This window comes from Falco naumanni, chromosome 6, assembly GCF_017639655.2.
Source record: "Falco naumanni isolate bFalNau1 chromosome 6, bFalNau1.pat, whole genome shotgun sequence".
In the NCBI taxonomy this organism is placed as follows: domain Eukaryota; kingdom Metazoa; phylum Chordata; class Aves; order Falconiformes; family Falconidae; genus Falco; species Falco naumanni.
This window is the reverse complement of record NC_054059.1, coordinates 45,035,410-45,059,030: the sequence shown is the minus strand read 5'-3', so window position 1 is coordinate 45,059,030 and position 23,621 is coordinate 45,035,410. Positions and strand designations below refer to the sequence as shown.

General features: G+C 40.4%; 1 protein-coding gene across 2 annotated transcripts; it reads left to right on the top strand.

Moving 5' to 3' along the window:
* Window positions 1-3,050: 3,050 nt before the first annotated feature.
* On the top strand, window positions 3,051-23,231 carry PPIL4 (peptidylprolyl isomerase like 4). 2 transcript variants are annotated; one of them, XM_040598295.1, is made up of 13 exons: window positions 3,051-3,179; window positions 4,097-4,164; window positions 4,252-4,316; window positions 6,113-6,230; window positions 8,143-8,285; window positions 8,626-8,722; window positions 10,138-10,254; window positions 12,081-12,205; window positions 14,478-14,544; window positions 15,389-15,500; window positions 16,963-17,059; window positions 17,719-17,857; window positions 22,807-23,231. In XM_040598295.1, the coding sequence occupies exons 1-13, from the start codon at window positions 3,110-3,112 to the stop codon at window positions 23,026-23,028; spliced, it is 1,440 nt and encodes a 479-aa protein (XP_040454229.1). In that variant the 5' UTR covers window positions 3,051-3,109; the 3' UTR covers window positions 23,029-23,231. The 2 variants fall into 2 exon arrangements, with proteins under 2 accessions (XP_040454229.1, XP_040454228.1); XM_040598294.1 differs by lacking the exon at window positions 3,051-3,179 and adding an exon at window positions 3,529-3,708.
* The last annotated feature ends 390 nt before the right edge of the window (window positions 23,232-23,621 follow it).

The window sequence follows — 23,621 nt, the reverse complement described above, 5'->3', positions numbered from 1 at the left end:
GCCGTTACTAGATGATTACAGCCTTTGCGTAATGAGAGAATTACCCATATAGCTGATGTTAATAATTACTGCTATTAATGAAATGGCCGCCGTGCGCCCGTCGGGCCGCCGTGCCTCCCCTCGCTGCCGTCGGGCGCCGCCGCTGCCCGCAAGGCCAGCGCGGCCGGGGCACGGCGGGCGCACCGCTCGGCAGGGAAGGTTTCTGGAAAGCAAAACCAGGCAGTGTACAGCAGAGGAGAGTAGAAAAAGTCATCAGAAAGGAAGAAAGCCCCAGGTAAATGCGAAGAGCTAGAGGTCGTCGACCTAGAGGTGAGAAAACGGAGAACTTCATGGCAGCAATCAAAACCGTGGAAGCCTCAGGCAAAGAGAAAGGAAACAACCTCGGTCTCCGAAGTCCTCAGTGGATACAAAGACAAAAAAGTACTTTATTTGCAACACGAAAGATTGCTGTTACCTGTTCGCAAGAAATTTTCTAACGGTAGGGGTGGCAAACAGTTAATAGTTTCTCTAGGGAGGTTTTAATACAGCCCAGGCAATAAATCAGCTGTCCCGTTGAAGCAGTCTGTAGCCTGACTTTATATTGTTCTGTGACTCCCGCTTGGTTGATAGTGAACGTAAATCAGAAAACCCACAGAAACTTTGTATTCTACATGCAGACTGCATTCATGAGACACTGGTACAAACATCTAGCACAAGATACAAGGTGTTGGAAAACGAGGCCTAAGAGAGCTACACATTGTGAAGTGTATTTTGTACACATTACGTGAAAACCTCAAATATTTCATCCCTAAACACCTTTATTATCAGTAGTTAGTACTATTTTAGAGATTAGAAAAAATAAAGCTGATTAACTGCCTTCTCTGTAATCACACAAATCAGTAATGAAAGAAGCAATAACAACTCTGACATCTTAATTTCCACCACCTCTCTTTACCATCACCTAGTTTACCTAGTTTCTTTTAGACCTGTCCTTAAGATTTTAATTTTTTTTTTTAAGTTTTGTAAACTGAAAGAAGTCTGTGAAGGGTCTGTTCACTGTGCAAGTCTCACACGGCAGGAGACTACGTGGTCAGTCAGCTCCCCAATGAGATGTTTTGCTGAATCTTGTAAAGGGTAAGAGTCTTTGGGGATATGATGGCAGCTACAAGAATGCACCTCTTGTTGGCAGTTGCAGTCATTTGCATGTGCTGGTGGGAGGAAGTGTAAATTACTTAAATTCCTAACTATGAGTTGCACTCTGCATAAATGAGAGTGGGGCTTGCTTCCCGACAGGACCGGTGAATCCTTGATAAGCAAAAGCAAGCTGCAATACTGTGTTATCTTGTGTATTAGATTCATGACTAAAATGTTCACAAAATGTACCAAAGGCATAATAATTAATGGTATAAGAGTATATAAAAATACAGGGAAGCAAGGATCACTGACCTGTAGAATTTATAGATTCAGCAAAGTTCAGGTTGAGTTTTCAGCTGACCTTGAGGAATTCATCATCTCATTGAAATGGAACAGGAGATGAATGCCTGTTCCTTGTTGACTTGTCTCCTTTTGCAAGTTTCCTCGTAAACTGCCTATCAAGTAATGCTTTCCTTCTGGTTTTGTTTCCACTGTTCTTTCCTTTTTCTCCTAATCTTTTGCACCCCCTTTTCTTCAGTCCTCTTCTTTCCTTTTTATTCTCCTGGAACTTAACTAGAGCTGCAAAAAGTATGTACAAAATGCTTTCAACATACTTCTGTAGTCCCCACATTTCAACGTTTTCATTAGTCTCACAGCAGGACAGATCCTGTAACAGTTTTATTTATTTAATTTAAATGGTAAAATTCTTTGCAATAACTTGTGATCAGTTTCACAAGTGACCTGTCCTTGGGTGATTCGATAACTACTCAGTGCTGGGACAGGCTGGGAGCTTAAGAGGGCTTTCCCTTTTGGCTCAAATGCATGCCTCCCAGGCCCTTCTACTCTACTGGTGAACATGTTCTGACATTAGTAACTGTTAAAATATGTAACATTTTAAAGTAATTTTAAAGTAAAGATTAACTACTGCTGAGTAACGCCAAGAGTGCTGTATTTCAGTGGTTTTACATTTAAATTGGAAGTAATGTTTCTGACTTCTTAAAATGATCATGAAAAGCCATTTTTTCATTGAACCTTCATTATAGGCATGGGTTATTAGAAAGCAAAAGCCAGTATAAAGAATAAGGGAATTTTGATACAATTTATTTTATGTCTAAAAAGAGTGATAAAAGCCTGGCCTAAGTTAGGGGTATGCATTTGAGCCAAAAGGGAAAGCCCTCTTATGCTCCCAGCCTGTTTTGGGGGCAACAGCCTTTAGGTCGGTTGGGCTGTACCAACCCTTTAGGTCGGATGCACGCCGTGGCATCACCCGGGAGATGTGCGGGTGAGACCTGCTGGCCTGTGCGGTGGTGCTAGGGCCACCCACAGCACTGCAGGTTGTGCTGTGACCGTGTACTCAGGGCAAACAGCGGAAGCGTTAAATCGCCTTATAACCCTCTGCTGAGTAACTGTGAGGTAAAACGGGTTTTCTTTGACCAGGTAGAACAAGCACGTCCCCCCCTACCCGCCATCAGCGAGCACAAAGAGCTGCAGCATCAGCCTCACGACCCCGTACTTTGCCGGAGCTGCTGCTCCTGCGGGCTCTCCCCGTTCTCCCCCATCCCCTTCGCGGGGGCTTCCCCGGTAGCCTCCCCCGCTGCCCCCCGCCCTGGCCCCGCTGGGGGGTAGCGGCGGGAGAGTGCAGCCGCCCTCTGTTTTCCTGCAGCCGCCGGGCTAGCGAGAACGGGGGAGGCGGGCGCGCCGCCGGCCGCGCACCCTCCCTCAGGCCGGGGAAGCCAGCAGCACGCAGGCGGCCAGCCCGGCCCCGGCTTCGTCCCGCTGCGAGGCCGACGCGCCCGTGGGGGGCCCCGGGGAGGCGAGGCGCCTGCAGGGGGGAGCGCTCCCTGCGCCGCCGGGGCGCTGGCAGGGCCCCCGGGCCGCCCACCGCTTTCCCCCCCACCCGCTGCCCGCCGGGGCCGCGCTGCCGCGGCGCCAGCTCCTCCTCCGCGCCGGCAGAGGGCGGCCCCGCGGCGGCGCCGTGCGGAGGCGGGCGGCGGCCATGGCCGTGCTGCTGGAGACCACGCTGGGCGATCTGGTGATCGACCTGTACACGGAGGAGCGGCCCCGCGGTAGGAGCGCGGCGGGCCGGGGCAGCGGAGGGGGTGGCGGGCAGGGGCGGGCAAACGGAAGCTCCCGGTAAAGCAGCGGCCGGGCTGGGCGGCGCGGGGGGTGGCCGGCTGCAGGTGGCGCTTGCAGCCGCCCGTGGCGCCGGATGGGCCGGGAAGTGCCGGTTTGTAACGGCCCGGCCCGGCCCCGCGGCAGGGCCCGCCGAGGGGCTCCGCCGTTCGAGGAGCGAGCAGGGGCCGCGCCTCCCCGCTGGCGAACCGGGCCTGGTGCGGGGGCTCTGCGGCCCCGGGGGAGCGGGCCGCGTCCATTATCAGGGCCCTTCTGCCCGCCGGCCCGGGCCTGTACGGCCCGTCGGGCCTCGGTGCTGGGTGTGAAGAGCCAAACGGGTGCCGGGGGTTGGGATGCCGGGGCCAAACGGGTGCCAAGTTTTCTGTGGCCATCTCGGGTCCCCGCTTGTGCGTGTAACAGCTTGTGCACGTAACAGCTTGTGCACGTGTGCTTGGAATACTTACAAACATCAATTGCTGTTGGGTAGCTTGGATTTTTTTTTTTTTAAATTATGCTTTTATTATAAATGTTTAACAATTTATTTTAAAAATGAGCAAATGTAATGTATTCTGAATCTAAAGGCAGCTGTGATCCTTCTTAGGTGTCTGGAAAGAAACTGGGAAGAAAAAAAAATTGCATTTCTGTGTAACTAGCTTATTTAAGGATTTTGGGATCGCTAGAGGTGGGCTTTAAGAAGGGAGGAAATGTTACCGCAGAGCGTTTTTCACAGCGTTTATAGATGGTACGCTGATAAGTCTTAACACAGTCTACTCTAAAAATACTTTTCTACACATTGAACTGGGTATCCGTTCTGTCTATACTTACTATGTCTGGGGTTTTCTTTAGTAAATGTTGGTATAATTTCTTACAGCTTGTCTGAATTTTCTGAAGCTCTGCAAAGTCAAGTACTACAACTATTGTCTTATTTATAATGTACAGGTGAGTATTCTTAGTTCCCTGGGGTTTTTTGTTGGTTTGAGTTCACAAGCATGGGAGCAGTATCTTACATTTTCTGCTTTGTGACAGAGGGATTTTATTATACAAACTGGTGACCCCATGGGGACTGGCCGTGGAGGCGAATCCATATTTTGGTAAGTAAAACTTCTGCATTATTTAATCAATAGAGAAGTTGTATAGGGGAATAGGGGTTCCAGTTAGTTTGTCTTCAGCTCTCTTGGGGCAGAATTACTGAGGGGGGAGTAAAAATGTTGATGTGTAAGTTGTCATACCTAAATACCTTTTTAATTCCTATGCTGCCTTTGGCCATTCAGATTTTTTTTCAGGACCACATTCTATCTCTGACCTTAGAAGGAAAGTTACAACTAGCAAGTTGTACGTAGATTTCTGTTTATTTAAAAGTGAGCAAATAACCATAGGTTTGGTTTTGTGAGAGATGTATCCTGAGTGCTCTGTAGAAGGCAAAATCATTAGCAGTTTGCTATTACTTTTGTTTTTGTAAAAAAATTTATTCAATTGAGTGGGAGGGGAATGTGGAGGCTATACTTGATTTCCTCTGTGTGTAAGAAAGTAATCCTGTTGCTCTAAAGATTTACTGGAGTTCACTTCAGTCATGTTGAACGTGCATAAGGAGATCACTTTTATTCCTCATTTAAGATTTTTTCAGTGGTCATACACGTAAAAGTTGAAGAGATCACTCAAACAGCTAGGATGGAAGTTAGCAAAGTGCCTATGTTCTGTATGATTCCTTTGAAATAGTTATTAAAAGCAGAATGAACATTGCAGAGCAGAGCTAGACCTGGAGTGCTGGGGAATACTGTATAGAGAGGTAAATAGCTCAGTTTGAACAGAGCAGTGTTGCTAGACCAGTGTCAACTTTTCTAAGTCTGGTCTGTCAGAGCCTCTTAAACACAAGACCTTGAGCGCATGGATCCATGGATCAACGCTCTGGTGATCCTGGAATCATTATAATTGTGCTAAGCAAATGCAAGCCTGGGTAGGTAATTGCCAGACCTGAGCTGTCTCTGCACATGGGTAGATCAAGTTTATTTTGATACTCTGTCCTCTTATAAGGATTGGTCTTCTGAGGCTCATAGGTGTGGCAGATAGGGAAGTGTGATGAGTGAGTGGCAGATTCTATTCTGCTGCTAGCATGGAAAATGGCAGTTTGTCTTTTCTATTTATTCATTACTGCTGAAGTCCATGAAATTGGCATTTCTGTTATTGCTACCCAGGAATCTGATGTAAGCAAAGTTTAATTTGAATCCTTTCTTCATAGAGGAAGAAATTCACCTGCTTAGCAAAATGAGTTCACTCACAAAACACTCCTTTGGACAAATATATTAGGTATTGACCATGCTTCTGTCAGTTATGAAGTGAGACAAAATGAGTGATATCAGGGTTAGACTTAAAAAATTAAAAAGAATGTAACAGTTTGCCATATCCTGTGTATCTTAAATTACTGTGTGCAGTCTTGTCTGTATGATGAACTAAGTTTACACGTAGATTTAGTGGCTTTCTGTTTATCTTGGAAGACAACTTTTTGACATAATTTTTTATATTTTTATAGTGTGGATTAAATTATTTTATGGAACCTACTTATCAAAATTTGTATTACCTTCATGCTTTGGAAAATGTTGTATACTGCATTTAAAAACATTTAAATGCACCTCCCTCCATGCTCCCCCCTCCGCCCAACACCTCTGTGAAATGCCTCAGAGAAAAATCTGTTGTTCCCTGTAATATATAGTGAATTATGTAAGTGGGCAGGTCCATAAAAATGTGCATGGATGCAATGTAAATTCTGTTTTTATTTGAATGCCAATGTAAAAAATGTTAAGATGTTTTATTTGCTGTTTTATAGTATTTGTTTATCTCACTTTTTAGAAATCGCTTTGTGTTGTAACATACTTGTCACATATATTTTCAGTCAACTGTATGGTGATCAAGCTAGATTTTTTGAGGCAGAAAAAGCACCGAGAATCAAGCACAAGAAGAAGGGAACTGTGTCAATGGTGAATAATGGCAATGATCAGCATGGATCGCAGGTTAGCATACAGTGTTGGAAAGCCTGGGTACATGTCTAAATAACTAAAGTGAAAATTCCTTGAATTTACAAAGGAGACAAACAATGACTGTCATCTTATTAGCATCATATTGTAATATGGTCAAAAAGCATGTAAGGAGACAGCCATAGATAGGTTAATTATTTTTGCAGTGTCCCAGGTGCCAGTGGGTATTTGATTGCAGACAAGAAAGAGATAAAAATGCTCAGATTCAAATCCTGTCCTAGATTAATTTTATAAATTTTATTTGTTAGCATTCAGTTCTCTATTTTTTTCCTTTGTTTATTCATTTCTGTTAATACCTTGATATGTTTTTCCTAGTATATAGAATGTGCAGGAAAAAATCCTGTAGTTAAATGGAAGTGAAAAGTAAGGAACCGGGGTTTTGAAAGAATCTTGAAACTTTCTGCTTATAACTTCATGTTAATTTGGAAGGTGAAATCATACCAGTTTCCACTGTATGGTTACATAAAAGTGTGCATTAATAATGCAATGTAAGTTTATGGTTTTATCCCAGTGCTAGTACAAAACAATTTTTGAAAGTGGTGTTGTTCTTTGATGTTCCCTGTTCATGTGCACATAGTTTTTGCTGTGGGTATATTTAAGCTTTAATCTCAGAGAATGATATTATTTGTGAATTATTATTTTAGATGCATTGTCACTTTTATATATTAAAATGCCTCATTTGTAACATCCATATGTTTAAATGAAAAAAAAAGGTATTTTTTAATAATCAAAGAGCAATTAAAAAAATACGGTTTTATTCCAGCTAGTACTTGTAATACATGTAGTTAATCTTGCTGTTCCCCTGCATTGTATGTGTAAAATTGTTTGGGTGGGTGGGTTTAGGAAAAAGAGGTGACACTTGTATTTATATTTAAGAATCCAGCCTGCTAGCGTATACACAGACATATGGGAATGAATGCAGTTCCCAGGAACATTATTGCAGCTTCTTACTTGGGAAAGAAAAATTCCAGTAAGGAATTGTGTGCAGTTGGCTTACAAATATAAGGTAGCTTAGTATAACCTATACCAAATACTACCAGTCTTAACTGTGTTGCAGGGAAAGAGGAGGGAGAGGTTAACAGTCAAATTGTAAAGTGTGGATGCAATGGTTCTGTTTAATTTGTGCATACCTACTTCTTCCTCCTTTGTTCGTTACCAAGTGTCCACCACCTCTAATTTGTTACCCAGTGTTCAGTTGGTATTTGTGTTAGGATACATTTTAATGCCCGTTCAAGCTGGTCTAAGTCAACGCTACTGTGTTCTAGTTCTCCTCTCAATGTTACTGATCCTCGTTTTTTGGGAGAGAAGGGTTTGTGGTACAAGGGAAGGAAGGAAAAAATGTCAGGATAGAATTAGGTGAAGGTAGAACTGTGGGAGTTTTTGCCAAAATTGTGAAAATGCATCTGCTGAATGCGATGTGATGAACAGGTGATTTGAGCTCAGCTCATGACTTACTGCTTCCCAGAGGGGTAGCCTTGCTCTTTCTGTCCTCTCATCAGCTGTGATGCCTGTCACAACGTTTGCTCATCTTGCTCAGCAAACCTACCTGGCAGATAACTATTTGCTTTTCCTCTGGCAGCTGGTTTTCTGCCAGATTACTGAGTCAAACCAATTCACAGAAGGGTCCAGTGAGCCGGAGCTGCAAGCTTGTGCAGAGGGGGACTTGTGTGAGAGAGCCCCTCTTTCTTGGGCAGTGGCTGTGGCCTGTAGGTTGGCTCACCGTGGTGTCAGAGCTGATGGAAGATGACTAATTTTCTGCAAAAGTCAGGAAGAGTTGTTTATGGTTCCCCCCTCCCTGATTTAAGTGAGAGTTTTACCTTTGCTAAGGTAAAACTCAAGCCCTGGATTTTTCTATTTACTGCTGCTGGTTTTGTATCTTCTTTTGCAGTTTCTCATTACTACAGGGGAAAACCTGGATTACCTTGATGGTGTGCATACAGTATTTGGAGAAGTGACAGAAGGCATGGATGTATTGAAGACAATTAATGAAACCTTTGTAGATAAGGATTTTATCCCATATCAAGATATCAGGTGTGGCTGCTTTTAATTTCCCTTTTTGAGGCATCTTTTTTTTCACTTTGAAACTAGATTCATACAGCAATGTCAGGTGACCTGCACATGATATTTTAAATACTCTTTTATTCCAGTATTATTGGTAAAATAAGCAGGTACTAAAATAAACAACTGTGAGAGAAAAATGAGCAACTACGTTGCCTTTACAAAAGCACCAGTACTGGTGTTTACAAGCATACAGTATGCTTGGCTGTTTGGGATATAACTGAGAATCATCTGGAATGGTTTTCTATTACTTGGGTAAAGAGAGTTTTGTTTGCGTGTGACTGATGCTGGTCTTGATTTTGTTTTCCTTAAGGATAAATCATACAGTAATTTTGGATGATCCATTTGAAGATCCACCTGGCTTGTCTGTTCCTGATCGCTCACCAGAACCTACTAAGGAACAGCTAGATGTGAGTATTTATGATAGCTTCTTGGAGAAAAGTTGGAAGAAATAATTAGATTAATTTATCCCTATTGGTGGCCAGCATAGTCTTGGTCATAATAAGAATTCCATCTGTAAGACTTCATCAGATCTATATCCTAAAAGAAATACACATTTTTGTAGTGTAAGAGGGTAAGAGATGTTCTTCTACTATGACAGCTTGAGTTCTGATATGTCAAATGCTTGTCTGTTATTTACGGCTTTTGCTGTATTTAATCAAATATGGCTGCTTAATCCTTCAAGAAAAGGATAAAAGGGTGACTTGGGTGCTTTCCCCTGTGGCTATGGTGGAATTAGGTTGGAAAGCCACATTTTAGATTTCTAGTAGATAAGCAGAACATTCAAAATATTCACCTTTGGCATTCCTGGTTTTTTGTATGCTCTGGTAGAAGACAAAATAAAGCTAACCTTTATTAATATTAAAGTGCTTACTGCTGTTTTCCTTTTAAATGTGAAATAGTCTGTGTTTCACTGAAAGTAATCTTGGTCATTCTTTGTGTTATATCTGCAAGCAGACATACTGTTGTGATGTATTTGTTCAAACAGAAGGAATTTGCTAAAAATTTAATGTATATATTCATAATTTACTCATAGCATGCAGTTATGGAAGTTGCTATGTGAGATTATCTCCTTGTGTGGTAATAGTTGTTTGCAATTGACTGGAGAGAACATGGTTTATTTTTAAGCTTAATAGATACAGTTACAAGGTTAGAATTAGGCTTTCATAGTACATCTGCACTGTGGTTAATCTCTGACCTACCTTTGGGTGTAAGGAGTTCAGTAGCTCACTGGCAATTGTTAAAAGATCTGAGAACTTATCCTTAGTTTTCTTCCCCCACAGCCTGTCTGAAGATAACACCTTTTTATGTAGAAATGTCTGTAAGAAGGGCAGCATTCTAGAGGTGCTGACAAGGAGAAAAAATTAAACCTCAAATGCTGCCTAGATGTAGATGTATAAAAATAAAATTCTTGTTGTGATATACAGTGTTTAATGTTTTAGTCTTTAATAGACACCACATGTACCTGCAGTGTTCCTTATCTACATTTCTGGTAGGAGCTATCTAGGAGCTGACACTTGTGGTGAGATGTTGAGTATGAGATGGGAGTATAAAAGAATTCAGAATATATAACCGAATATCATTAAAATTGGGCCTGAAAGTTCACAGTGCCTGAAACATGAGGATAACATCTTTCTTTTTTTTTTTTTTTTAATCTTAAGCGGGAAGAACAGAACAAAAGCCCAGTTCTGCAGAGATACAGTGCTTAAGCATTTTTCATGTCTTGGGGGATGAGGGGGTAGGTCATCCAAGTAATATTTGTTGGGAAGTGAGAAAGAGTTTTTGGATATGGCTTGGTAATAAATAGCTTTCCTTCATTTTCCAGAGTGGCAGAATAGGAGCAGATGAAGAAATTGATGACTTGAAAGGACGATCTGCAGATGAAATAGAAGAAGTGCAGGCAGAAAAAGAAGCAAAAACTCGTGCCATTCTTTTGGAAATGGTGAACATCTCTCTGTATTTACCTGATAGATGTTATTCCTCTGTGTGTGCATGTTATATTAAGTCTAGGAGAATGTTTACTGTTTATCTTGAAATTGCTTATCTGATGATGATGTCATGGTTCAGAATCTGCTATTAAATGTCTGTGGTACAATGAAAAGGAACGAGCGTAAGAACCGGAGGTGGTTTTCTGATAAAAACTTCTGATACTTAATTTTCAGAGCCAGAATTAAAAGTGGACCAGTGGAGGCTTTATAAAATCTTGCTGGAAATGCATCCAATTAAAAATCATAACATACATAATATGCTGCTGAATATTTATAATCGTGGAAAAGTTTTAGCATGTGTGGGAAAGAGCTGAGCTAATTTGAGCTAAATCTCTTCCCAGTCTGTATAGTGGCACTGAGGTTGCATTATTTGTATATGTAGTAGCAGTCTTCCTTCTGAGGGGTTAGTTGAATTTAACATTGTTAACTTTATGTTCTTCCTTCTTAAATATAATGTTTGGTAACTGCTGGCAGTTGTAAATCCATATAATAACAAAAATTGTGAATAGGCTTTGAAGTCTTTTTTTTCTTTTTTTTTTTTTGTTTTTTAAGAAAACAATCACACATAATGTTGAAGGGTAGGTGAATCCATCACACTTCCTTACGACTACCAAATTCAACTTAATGGTGAATAGTTTGCAACAGAGACTAATACCAACGTCAGTCCAGATGTGGCCATAGTGTTGCAGAAGATCTGTAGGTGTGGACTCTTGTTTTGCTGCAGCAGCAGTAGGGCAGATGACCTGTTTTCCAGATAACAATGTTAGCTAAAAAAGGCAAGTGGGATATGTTAGCCAATGCAGTAATTTTCAGTGAGTATTGCCATGTAATATGCAATAGGAAGCTATTTTATACAAGCTGAAGAGGTGAAAAACTTAAGTTTACTGCTAGTTTCACTGATTTGAAAAATGACAACTGATAGTACCACTGTTCTTTTGTTGAAACAGTAAACTTCTTGGGGAGCGTTTATGTGCTTAAACTCTTTTGAGTTCTTTTGTGGAATTGGCTTCTTACATATGTTATTTTGCTTCTTTCTGCTATCAAACTAATATGCATTACCTTTTTATTAGCTTATTAAGTAAAAGATGGAGATACATTGTTTAAATATGACCAGCTATTTGTTCAGGTTTTAAAAAGAATTGCTACAATTCAACAGGAGATTGGTGTGTATATTTGTATTTTCCTCTAACTTAATTTACTATCAAGCTATCTTAAATTTAAGCGTATCCTAGCTGTTGCCAGATTTCAAGGAAAGGTGAGTTTATGTACAGACAGAGATTAAGGAGTGGATCCAGTCCATTTTTATTTTTCTATCGGAGTGGCTGTAGAAGTATACTTCCATCTTTCACAACTGTGTATTTGTTATGTTGTGAACAGGGAAAACAAAGTAGAAAGCATTTGTCACTTTCGTGAAGTGTCACCACTAAGCGTTGATTTAAGGCCTTCCGAGAAAAGTGTTTGACTCCTCTCCTTGCCTGTGAAGCAGGAAAGGAGGGAGTCACAGAGTGGGCAAAGCCCACCAGTGAGCCAGAGGGACACAGTGAGCCACCGACACACTGTCTCTGTGCAAGTGTGGTGGAATTGCAAATAGATTATCATTTTTAGATGCTATGGAAAATGCTTTCTTTGTGATGTTGGGTAGGAAAAATAATTAATTTTTGATTTTGTGATAGGAATATGTCTAATATCATCCGAAAGATGTGTTGCCAGTGTACTTGTGGCAAAAAAATGTAGAGACCTTTAGGCAGAAGTGATGAAAGTATTTTCCTGTATGCCACAGGTGGGAGATTTACCAGATGCAGAGGTCAAGCCACCAGAAAATGTGCTGTTTGTTTGTAAATTGAATCCTGTGACGACAGATGAAGATCTAGAAATAATATTTTCACGATTTGGTCCCATTAAAAGGTAATTATTATAAAACTAATAGGAAAACCTTCTTTGTTAAGACTGAACTCGATTCCCACCAGTCTGTTTAGGTTTGGCTGTTCAGTAGTATTCTGGTGTCTCTGGAGATTCATTCTGTGCCTGCATGTATTTGGATAGAGACCACAGCAATGGTGATACAAAGTCAGATCTACCTAGGTGAGTATTCAAGTGAAGGCCTAGGGAAGTGTAGGAAAAAGGAAAACATGATACTCTCCTGTCCTCTCATCCTCTCCCTCCTTTCTTCAGTTTTTGACTTGGGTGCTGCATGAGCTAGATACAGTCTCAGGGTTTTTCTTTTCCATGGGAATATGTATGGTTTGGGATAAAGTGACAAACATTTCTGGCATTTGATATACTCCTCGTTAAGCTGTTCCTCATGCCTGCTGCCTTTTTCAGTTCTGAACTTGGCTCCTAGTAGTTTGTTTCTTCCTAGTACTGGTATTAAAAGATATGATGGGCAGTGAGCCCTGCTTTCCCCAAAGTAATCTTTTTTTTCTTGCTAAGAGTACTAGCCTATGTACTCATGCATTGCAGAGGAATTTTCTTTACCTTGTTTCCATTTTCTCAACCTTTCCCTGCCTTTTCCTGTTCTTTTGTTTTCATCTCAAGATGAGAGGACCAGAACTGCACACAGTATTAAAGAGATTTTAAAGAGATTTCGGATTTACAGAAGCACAGTGGTATTCTCTACTTTGCTCTCAACTCCTTTTCTAGTTAATGCTAAAGCTTTTTTTTCTTTTTTTTTTTTTTCACAGTGCACAGTTGGGATTTCTGGCAGCATCCTCCCCCAGCTTATCAGCTTATCTCACTGCATTTATCTATGTTGAATTTGCAGTCTTGTTCAGTTGGTCTCATAAGAACTTTCTGCAATGTTTTCAGTCTATTTTTGCCACCTTTAACAATTTACTATCATCAGCAGACTCCACTGGTGACCTCTTTACTTTCTCAGTGAGAAACAACTGCTCTTACCTGGTTTTTCATATATTTACCAATGCAAAGGTGTTTCTTATTCCATGGCTGGTTGATTTTCCAAAAGCCTTTGGTGCTGGAGTTTATTGAGTTTCCAGAGGGATTTCAAAAGACTGCGTCAAATAGATCATCATCACACAAGCGTATTGACTCTTTCAGAGAACTTCACTTAGGTTTATTCAGATGGTCCTGAGCAGGTCCTGTTCATTCAGATGCGCTCTAACTGCTCTGTATTGTTTCTACGTTTGTGCAGTATCAGCATACAGGCCTGCAGTATCCCAGATCCTTCACTAGACTGTGTGTGTGAGTGAAATTGGTAGTGTTTGCCATGCTTACAACTCCAGCAAGATTTCTGGATATCCTAGGGATTTCTTAGAGACTTTTTTTCCCCTCTATTGGTTTGTTCAGTACCTCTTCTGCAGTCCTCCTGCTTTCAGATGGATTTTCTGAATAATCCACAAAGGAGGGTTCTGGCACAAAACTGTCCTACCTTCTTCCTCGCTGGTGGCTGCTGCAAAGAATTCCTATAGCTTGTCTGAATAGCCTTGTCTTTTTTTTCTTTTTCTTTTTTTTTTTTCTTTTAAATCTTGATCATCTTTTGGATTGTGTATCCTAATCCTGATTTGTCACTTTCTCAGTACACATGGGGAGGTCTCACCTAAAGTCTCGCCTTAATGCCAAATTTCCTGCCCCTGTTGCTTGTCTGACCTCCTTCAACATCCTGTAGTCAGAATTCTCGTGTCGTGTACAAGAGTTTGGCAATACTGATGTAATCCTGTATTGTTCGCATTTTGTGTCTACTGATTCAATACTTCTGGCTTCTTATCAGGCAGTTCACTGGGCAAAAATACGAAGGTGGCTGCTAAAGAGATGCTTGTTAAGAAGAGAAAGTTTGTCACGTGATGTCTGTTTAAACTTCCCCTAAAATGAATGTGAAATTTCTTGTCTTGCATTAGTGAGATGCAAAAAAATAATAACAAACAGTAATGGTGGAAAACAGATTTTGTTTTATTGGTCAGAAATTCATCCCTAGTTCTACATTTCTTGTTAACCACTTGTGATTTGTGTTATTAATTACTCCATTAATGTCACATGCATATTTTTCTGTGCAGACACCCCCACATCAGTAGGGGTCTCAGAATCAAGTTGTATATACACCTTCAAGTTTTTTTTGGCTTTTGGTTTGTGTTTAATTGTTACTTTCCCTTTTAGGCAGTGCTTGCCTATCCTATGTTTTTTGCTCCAACAGCATTGACATTTTAATTTCATATCAATTTTTCAGCTGTGAAGTGATCAGAGACTGGAAGACCGGTGAATCTCTTTGTTATGCTTTCATTGAGTTTGAAAAGGTATGTCTGTTAGGTATACTGTATGTAGATTCTGCTTATAAAAGTTCTTTATGGGGCATACTTCCATTAAGGAAAACCACTGAAATCTTCCAAGTGTGGGGTAGCTAGTATTTTCTCTTACTGACTTAGTTATAGAAGTTGCTAGGTCCTAAATGAAGCAAACATCGAGGTCTGCCTCTGTTCAGCCAAGCAATACAAATATGTTCTTGTTAGGTTGTCTTGAAACCAGTGGGAGGGGAGCAGGTCCCTTTTTTTTGCCCTAGAACACATTAGGACTTTGAAGAGTTAAAGAAGGGAATATTAGGAGAGAAAGGAGGCAAGCTCATAAAGGGGGTTGTATGAAAGAAGGTAGGTTGGTGTGTACAGTAGTGTCCTGTGTTTGGCTTGTAAATGATGCTTGCTTTATCAACATGCTGCTTTTACTGTTGAGATTAGTAGTAAAAGTTCTCTTGATGGTGCATGGCTTCTTGTTTGTATCTGCTAATATCTCTAATCTGTGAGGGAAACTGGAAAACGCTGGAAAAGTATTCCACTTCAGCCTACTTATGTACTTAAAATGGAGCTTTTATTAGTTGTCCTTTTTTTCCTTGTTTTTCTGAGTGTATTACACATGTCAAATGTAGCTGGATTAGCAAATTTTTAAAATAGTGAAATGAATTGAAGAATTGGAATTTGAAATGCTGACATTCAGACAAAACATAACTATTTCTTATGAAATGGGACAATGCTTCTGTGCTTCAGGCAATTTTAGGAAAAAAAAAGTACGCCATTAAGCAGTTGAATTTGTGTGAATATTCCTATAAATTAATGATGACTCAAAATTTTCTGGAAACTTTAATATCAGGAGGAGGACTGTGAGAAAGCCTACTTCAAAATGGACAATGTGCTGATAGATGACAGGCGGATACACGTGGATTTTAGCCAGTCTGTTGCAAAGATTAAGTGGAAGGGAAAAGGTAGGTACACCTACAGTTCTTTGACCCTTGTAACTTAATAAGCCATGACTTCTAAACTGTGTTATATAAAGAGAAACAATTGTAATATGTTTAAATCATCTTACCTTCAGGGGTATAATTTTTCCAGGCACCGTAATAAATGGAGCAACTCAGCTCCTAGCTCTCCTCTTCACTTTTTCCATAAGAAAAAGGGTGCAAAGGTTGGCTGCATAGTAACATGACACATTACATTGCCGTGGATTACCTTCTTATCAAATGTATTTTTGCCACTAAATAATTTGTTCCTCTTGAGCTTTAAAAGTGATGGGTTTTGATATTACTTATTAACAAAAGAATATGGCAGTACATTGCTACTTTCTAGTTTCTTTATTCACTGTATGACAGTTGGGTGTGTGCAAGAAAAAGTCAGTATTTAGGCCAGGGATTTCCATTATTCACCTCTTGTAGGTCAAGCATATTGCATAAGTAGGCTGTATCTTACAAAAACCCAGTTTTGGATGCTTGAGGATGTTGTAGGAGGGAAAAGATGGTGGGAGAGGTGGATAGAGAGATTGTTTGTTTGTTAGGGGTGTGAGCAAAACACTGGACCTGGATAGGTGACTGTGCGTGGCGGTGGATGATCTTGTGTGCCTTCACCCACCGCTGAGGGCTGCCTGCAGGTTTTTGTGTACCATTTCTCCAGGTTCGGGCACTGAGGTACTAGAACTTGTCGTGCACAGAGCTGAGATGACTTTGTCATCTATACCATGCTCTGCGGTGCATCCTGTACTGACTGGCTACATGGAAAACTTATCTTTATCTGGGTAATTTAGGTGTAAGTTGTCCCAAATACCGGAAAGCTAGCTATATAGTGCAATGTTAGGTGTGACCGAGAGGTGGCAGCATGTTGCTGTGAGATAGTTGGTTAATCTGTGCGGTTTTACTTTAATGTGAATGGGTGGAAAATGAAATCTGTCATGCCCCCCCCTTTAAATCAAGACATTATAATTTTTTTTTAAATAGTTTTCCATTTTAATTGTTAAGCTGTTGCAGTCTCAGAGGTTTCCCTTTGTGTAGCCCAGAGCAAAAAGTAATTTAATAATGAGAACTGTCTCTAGGCTTTCCCGGTAACAGAATTTTAAGTAGTGTGACAAATGACCTCTAATCAGAGTGGGACTAAACACTTGCTGAATCCTGCTTTGTGATCCTGTTCGTGTGTTGTCTCCACTGGACATGAGTGAGGAAAGAGCCGTATGTTGTTTAATGGGATCTGTAAACAAGAGGAGGACAGAAAATCACAACTTGTCTTGCTCTCTCCTACCCTGTTACCCAGATGTCAGTGTTATTTCTGGAACTGGATCCTGCTGTGCGTCTCTGTGTGGTTATGAAGAGCCCTTAAATTCATAAGGAGAACTTCATGATTGGTATGGGTCTTGGTTGGTTTTTTAGTTGGAGTGAATTGAATATATTTTTCTGTGGACAGGTGGGCGGTATACCAAGGATGATTTCAGAGAGTATGAAAAGGAACGTGACAAACCTTCAAAACTTACTCTGAAAGAGAAGGTAAAACCAAAGCAGGAGTATCCTTTTCTTGTCAAAGGTATTTTTTGAACTAAATACAGTTTATGAAAACAGCCTGGAAAAGACTACGTCTTAAAGCTTGCCAAATGGATTTTGCTGCTGCTTCATATAACCATTTCATGTTTGAGATGGAATTAAGCATTTTGAGTTTTTCATTTGATGACTTTGATGAATTTAGTCAAATCAGAATGTGCTGTTTCACTTCAGTGTTGTGTGCAGGTAAATAATGTTTCCAGTCTACATGATATATGGAATGATCTATGTCTGGAATGATCTATGGCATAACAGAGTTTTAAGTATTTTAAGAGGGGAACTGGTGCATCCAAAATAAGACCATAGTAGTGACTTCATTGTGCCTTGAGATTATACTTTGCTTGTGGTGAGCATGAGAGAAAAAGAGACCGTAGATTGTTCAGCTATCCACAGGTAGAGAAGAAAGGAGAATTGAGACCTGGCTGTACTGTTTGACAGGACAGAATTTAGTTGTTTTAGTACAGCTGATTTTTTTCAGTGTGTACAATCCTGTTCTGACTGAAATATGTGGTAAGTCTTGGTAAACCTTGGTCTGATAAACAGGTATTTGTTTGCTTCATGAGCTTTTATGTTCTGCTATTTATTGATGCTGAATAACAGATCTGTCCTTAACCAGCACCACCAGTGCTAAGTATGACCTTGTGCTGGATGAGGATATAGAAGAGTCTCAAACAAGTCAGTCACACTTGGCTAAAAAACAAAAGAAGAAAAAGCACCACCACTCTGAAGACGAAGAGGATGACAAGAGGACCAAAAAATCTAAGGTACTTACCTCTTCATGCATTAACTTTATAGCTGTTTATTGTTCTCCTAATAAGAGAAGCCAGGAAAAAGAAGTCTGATATTGAACTGAGGACATGACGTGCAAAGTCCCATAAAATACAGCAGTCGTAAACATACAGAAGGCTGATATTAGTAGCTGATTATGAAAGAGGCTTTCCAAATCTTCCTGGGCTTTTGAAGCTTGGCATGTCTGAATGGCTTTTTGCCAAAACATCCTGAAGAGGCAATGAAGCCGCTCATAAAGTAGGAGATCTTCAGCACTTTGAACCTGTTGCTCACATATTCCTAGTCATAAACTAGGAGTTAATCATAGTTCATGAATGCAAACTATTTCTCATTTTCTTGCCAGACCAGTGTGTGTTGGTTCTTCCCAGTATGGAATCAGAAACACAATCTCTTTGCATTGTCTTATTTTTATTTTTCCTATTTTTCCTTAACTGTTTTGGAAGCATTTGTGTAGAATCTGTATGCAGGTTTGCTGGCATCTGTATTGTGCCAGCATACAGTGCTCTCAGACTGAGGCAGTAGAGGAGATCATCGGAAGACAGTAGTTCTGTCATTTATTAGTTCCACTGCAGTCTTTTGCGTCAGCATTCCTACAGTTCTGTGGACTTGGGATAGTCAAGATGCTGATGTTTCATGGAAACAATGTCTGCAATGGTAGAGTGGCGAACCCCAATATTCAACAGTGCAGCTTTATGAACGAGAGCAAAGCTGTCTTCTAGCAACTTTGCAGAAGGTGAAAAGGTTCCAGCCACAGTAAATAAAGCCATTGTCCCGGCATGAGTTTTGAGTACTGCTTTAAGTTCTACTTACAGAGAGCATACGGGATTCTGTTGTTCCATTGCATTGCTTCTTGCTTTGGTGCTAAAAAGAACTTTTCTCACGAACGTTGGCAATTAATTTTTTTCAGTGCCACCAGTGAAACCCTATTGCTTATTTGTGGTACAAGTCTTTTTGTCACTTTGTATACTAGTTCAATCGGGATCCCTTGGGTGGAGGAGAGTGACTGTTCAGATAATTAAAATCTGGATGGGAGCATATACATACTAGAGGTGTGAACTGATGTTGGTTCAGACATCCTCATGACTTTTTGGCTGGTTAACTTTCTCGTTTTAACATTCTTGAAACAGATATTTCTGGACGTTGTCTTTGTTCTTGGCGGTTGAGAGATTAAACGTGTGGAACTGGCTGGTCATGTGTTATCAGCAGAGAACACTTTAAATTAGATGTCTCCACCCCTGTAGGTGGTACAGCAAGTACTTGACAACAATAGGCTGTTAACCTCTGTTGGTATAATTGTTACAAGGGGACTGTGTGACACGTTAGGGGTGGTTTTCATAGCACAAAAACAGGACAGAGAAGTTCCTGATTCTATTTCGAGGTTCTGGAAATGAGTATTTTCTAGTGCTTGACTGTGATCTCTTCTGTATCTCTGTGTATTTTCTTGTGATTTAGTCACATGCTCCTGCCGTGGTTTGTTCTTGTAGTCTACTTCTGCTGTATTCTGGTATGTTCTTTCCCACTGCTTTCCCCTCTGTTGCTCACCTTTTACAATTTTGGTATAAATAGTTCAGCCTTCTTATACCCAAAATCACAGGTGGAGGCTTACTTCTGTTCTCTGGTGGCAAGTAATGTAGTTCCCCCTCGGAGCTGTGAAAATGAATTTCTGGTAAGAATTTTTTCTGTCTGCACTTGAATATTCTTGTTAGCATGTACTGTGTAGTATGTACACATATTAAGCAGTATGTACTTGATCTCATTTAGAGATACAGTAAGCGTCTTGGGGCATGGCCCTTTCTAGATGAAATCTGCAGGCAGCTTAGATAATAAATCCTGTTTAGCATATACAAAACGTAATATTTTTTTATTCTATTCTTTAAAAATTTACAATTTGGGCATAATCTGGGGAGCTCATACAAGGACAGGGGAAGGAAGCATGTCCTTGAGGCAGAGTATGTCCAGATCGAATACTGAGGCCAGCACGACACATATCAATATAGAAGTTTTTTTGATGAATGGTAGCATTTTTAGTATAGGTAAATAAAGTATTTTCCCTTAACCTTATTTTGGAAAAATGAGAATATATTCAAAGTAAGAACTTCAAAACAGAACAACAGCAGACGTTCCACAATTAATTGGCCAAAGACCACAACAGCCGTACAGCTTCATACATAGGCTTCCATCCTGAGCCCCTAGTGTGGCAGAGATTTTAAGTAACAGACAACACGGGAGGTTTTGGCAACTGTTTGCAGTTTGTGCTATGCTACCAGCTCCAGCTATGACTTTGAAGGGGTTTTATTTTCTGAATAGTTTCCATGATGTTGAGTCATTTTTCTGTTCTCTTGCTGTTTTGTTTTTTCTTCAGTATATTTTGACTCATCCTTTTCTTAGTTTGACACCCATTTCCTGAATCTTCAGCCTCTGTGTTGATGTTTCAAGAATGTATTTTTGAATCTTGTGCTGTTTGACTTGATTCCAGAGGGCAGAAGAGATGGGGTGTTGTGGCTTGCGTTTAGTAGGTAACAGGATGTGGGTCTGGAGCAGGAGGCTGGACTACCATGTGGGTTTGTGTATAGGATTTCGTAGTTTTTTTGAATACGGGTCATGCTTCTGCTTGAGATCTGTATCGTGACTTTGTTCCCTTTCCAGTTCCTCTATGTTTTTTGGTTCCTTGGATTTTCTCTTTTCTTTTTTTTCCCCAAGATAACTGGATTTGTGGAGGAGTGTAGCCTATCAAATAGATTTTTGTGAGACGCAGGGGCTTTCTGATTTTCATGTTTCTGTAGTGCATGGTTTTGGCAGAGATAACTGATTTTTTCTGGTTTTAATTTCTTGCTCTTACTGCTTACTGGACACTGTTGTCTTTATAGTCAGGGACAAGTTTGATCAAAATCTTCCTCCTAAAAAGGCTGCCTCTGTTTGTTTGCTCCTTTTAACCTTTAATGTGCTTAATGTATGTAGAGATGGCGTATTTATTCTGCTTTTGTGGTCGTGGTATTTCTAGCTGATTTACCTGCAAGTGCTGGTTTTGATTGTGTAGATGAAGATCAGATCTGTGATTACTGATGTATGTGTTGATCCACAGGGGTTATCTTCCTTGTTGTAACCCTAGTGTTTCAGCATTATCTATTTAATTCTGAAGGTGCTGTTTGCTCTGGGAACCATCCTGATCACTGCCTGTCTGGATAAAAGCTCTGCGTGGAGTAGAGTTTTTTTGCACTATGCTTTTAAATAAATGAAGTTTGCTTGTTTGTACGTGCAGCATAGGTTTTAGCCGTACAATTGTGAATGCTACTGTCACAAGTACATATTGAGAAAAAGGAAAATCATACCTGAAATGAAGTAAGAAATACTGTATAATTTAATGCAGATGTTTTTCATGGTTCATTGTGATCTGTGTTTAACAGTGTTGTTATTAAACTAGAGCATCAATGATACTAAACTTTGAGGTGATTGTACCTTCAGGAAAAAAAAGTGCCTACCACCTTCTTAATAACAAGTTTTCTATGTGTCTTTCTGCAGGATTCTGAAGCTCCCACTTGCATTTTGTTTCCACGTATATCTTAGTTGAATAATAAGAACAAACTAGTTGTTACCAGTGCTTGAAAATGTTAGTTCATGTGTCAAAATTCAGTGTTGTGTATTAAAATCTTTAGTGTTCTTTGAAATGAAATGGCAACTTTCTAAGTGATCTCTATCTTTTTACTTTTTAAAATGCTCTGTGCTGTGGCCTGTATGGGTATTGGTGTCTCCACGCAGTCATTTTAGTATGTGCTGTGCCATAATCTTCTAGTGTGACATTTCGCTATCTGAGTAATTAAGCCATCTTTTCTTCATTGACTAATACACTTTTTCAATAGTTTCATACGGTCTGCCTTGTGCAACAAATAAAGCAGGTGTTCTGCTGGCAGCAGTTCCTCGTTTGTTACATAAACCTCATTTCTGTGCAGAGCAAATCTGTTCTGTGTGCTGAGCCACTCAGCATTCTCGGTGATGCATTGCAGAAAGCCAGGGAAATTAAAAATTTCCTCATTTTTGGCTGCCTGAACGTGCATTTGTCTTTAAGGAGTTTTGTGTGTGTGTGCTCGAACACCATTACCACTTGGTGTACATACTGTTGGTCTCTCCTTTTTAGGCCATTTATAATTTTATAGACTTGTACCCCTTGGAGCTTATGGTGTCTGAGTGTATTGTCATGTGTGTTCTGGATGGGTCATACCCATCAGCCTGCAAAATACAACTGATTTTTCATGACCTCATGATGTTCTTTTCAACTCATGCACCTTGTGTTATTGTTTGACTACATTTAAAAGGATGGGATTCTCCAATGCTGCCTTTTCTTCTGGACTTGTAGCTTCAAGGAAGTGAATTAGTTTGCGTGTGTGTAGTTGGTCTCTATAATGGTGTCGTTCATTTTTCTGAAGCCTAGGATTTAGGCCATTGAGGATTGTTACAGACAGGTCTTAAAAGGTGTTCTGCATCTTCATAGCGCGGGAATGCTTATGGAGCTTGAACCAAAATCTATGATGAAATCCTTGCATTGCTTAGATAAGAAGTCAAAATCCAAATCTAGCTTAGAAGTTTGTGTGATGCTCATGAGGAGTTTGATAGTATCCATCTGCGTCAAATCCCTGATATAACCAGTTTTTGCTAAAGCTCCTTAGGAAATGCAAGTAGCAGCATGCCTGACAGCCATGCTTTTTTCCATAAATGCTGACACAAGCTGTAGATTTACCTTCTTCATATAGTTAGAGTGGGGTTTTTTTAATGTGTTACCTTTTTCAAATCATCATGGATGTGAATCCATTTCAGGTATACCAGCTTTATCCAAGGAACCAACCATACCTGACTTTTCTAGTTTTCTTCATGCCTTTGTATGTTTTACCCTTTTGTCTGTAACTGTTTATCTGTCCAATTCCTTTAACAGGATTCTGAACGGAAATATGAAGAACGCTGTAGAGAGAAGATGAAGAGTGAGAAGAAAGACAGGCATCGGAGTCGCAGCCGATCTCAAGAGAGAGACTACACTTACAGCAAACAAAAAGACAAATACAAAGAAGACTACCGAATAAGAGACTGGGATAAAAAAGCAGACAGAAGCAGAAGTCCTAAGAAATCGAAAGACAAAGAAAGGTCCAAGTACAGATGAAGGGCAAGGAAAAGAGAGAAGGGGAACTAAAATATATTTTTCTTCATTCATTCTCTCAAATGGATGTACAGTGACTGGATAAAAGCAGTTGCCTTCTGTTGGCAGCTTGGCCTTATAATTCTGTGAGTGCCCAGTGTATGACTGCTGGAGTAAGCCTCGATTCCAAAAAGGTGATTTCAATAAAGTATTTCACGTTAGTGAAATGGTTTGAGTCTGCAATAAGGAATGTTGTCTAAAGATTTTTGGAGGCATAAGCATGCACTAACAAGTGAATTGCCCTTCATTGTGAAGAGATTTGCAGGTCATATCTCCTTTCTACAAGGAGGTTGTACTTACCTTTCGACACTTTCAGATGCTGTCATAATGAGTGTGATTAGAAGACCTGGGGAGACAGAAATGTGCTGTGCACACTTCTTCCAGAAAGTGGGCAGATACAATTTGTATATGGATACTCAAAACTTTATTTCCTTCCTTTAAAATGAAGTGCTTCTGGTGGGCATAGTCGTGTCGGTGTTATTTGCCGACACCACGGTGCAGCAGTGGTTAAAGGCACTGAAGCGTTGCTGTGCTGCTCTTGAGGGCCGCAGAGGTGC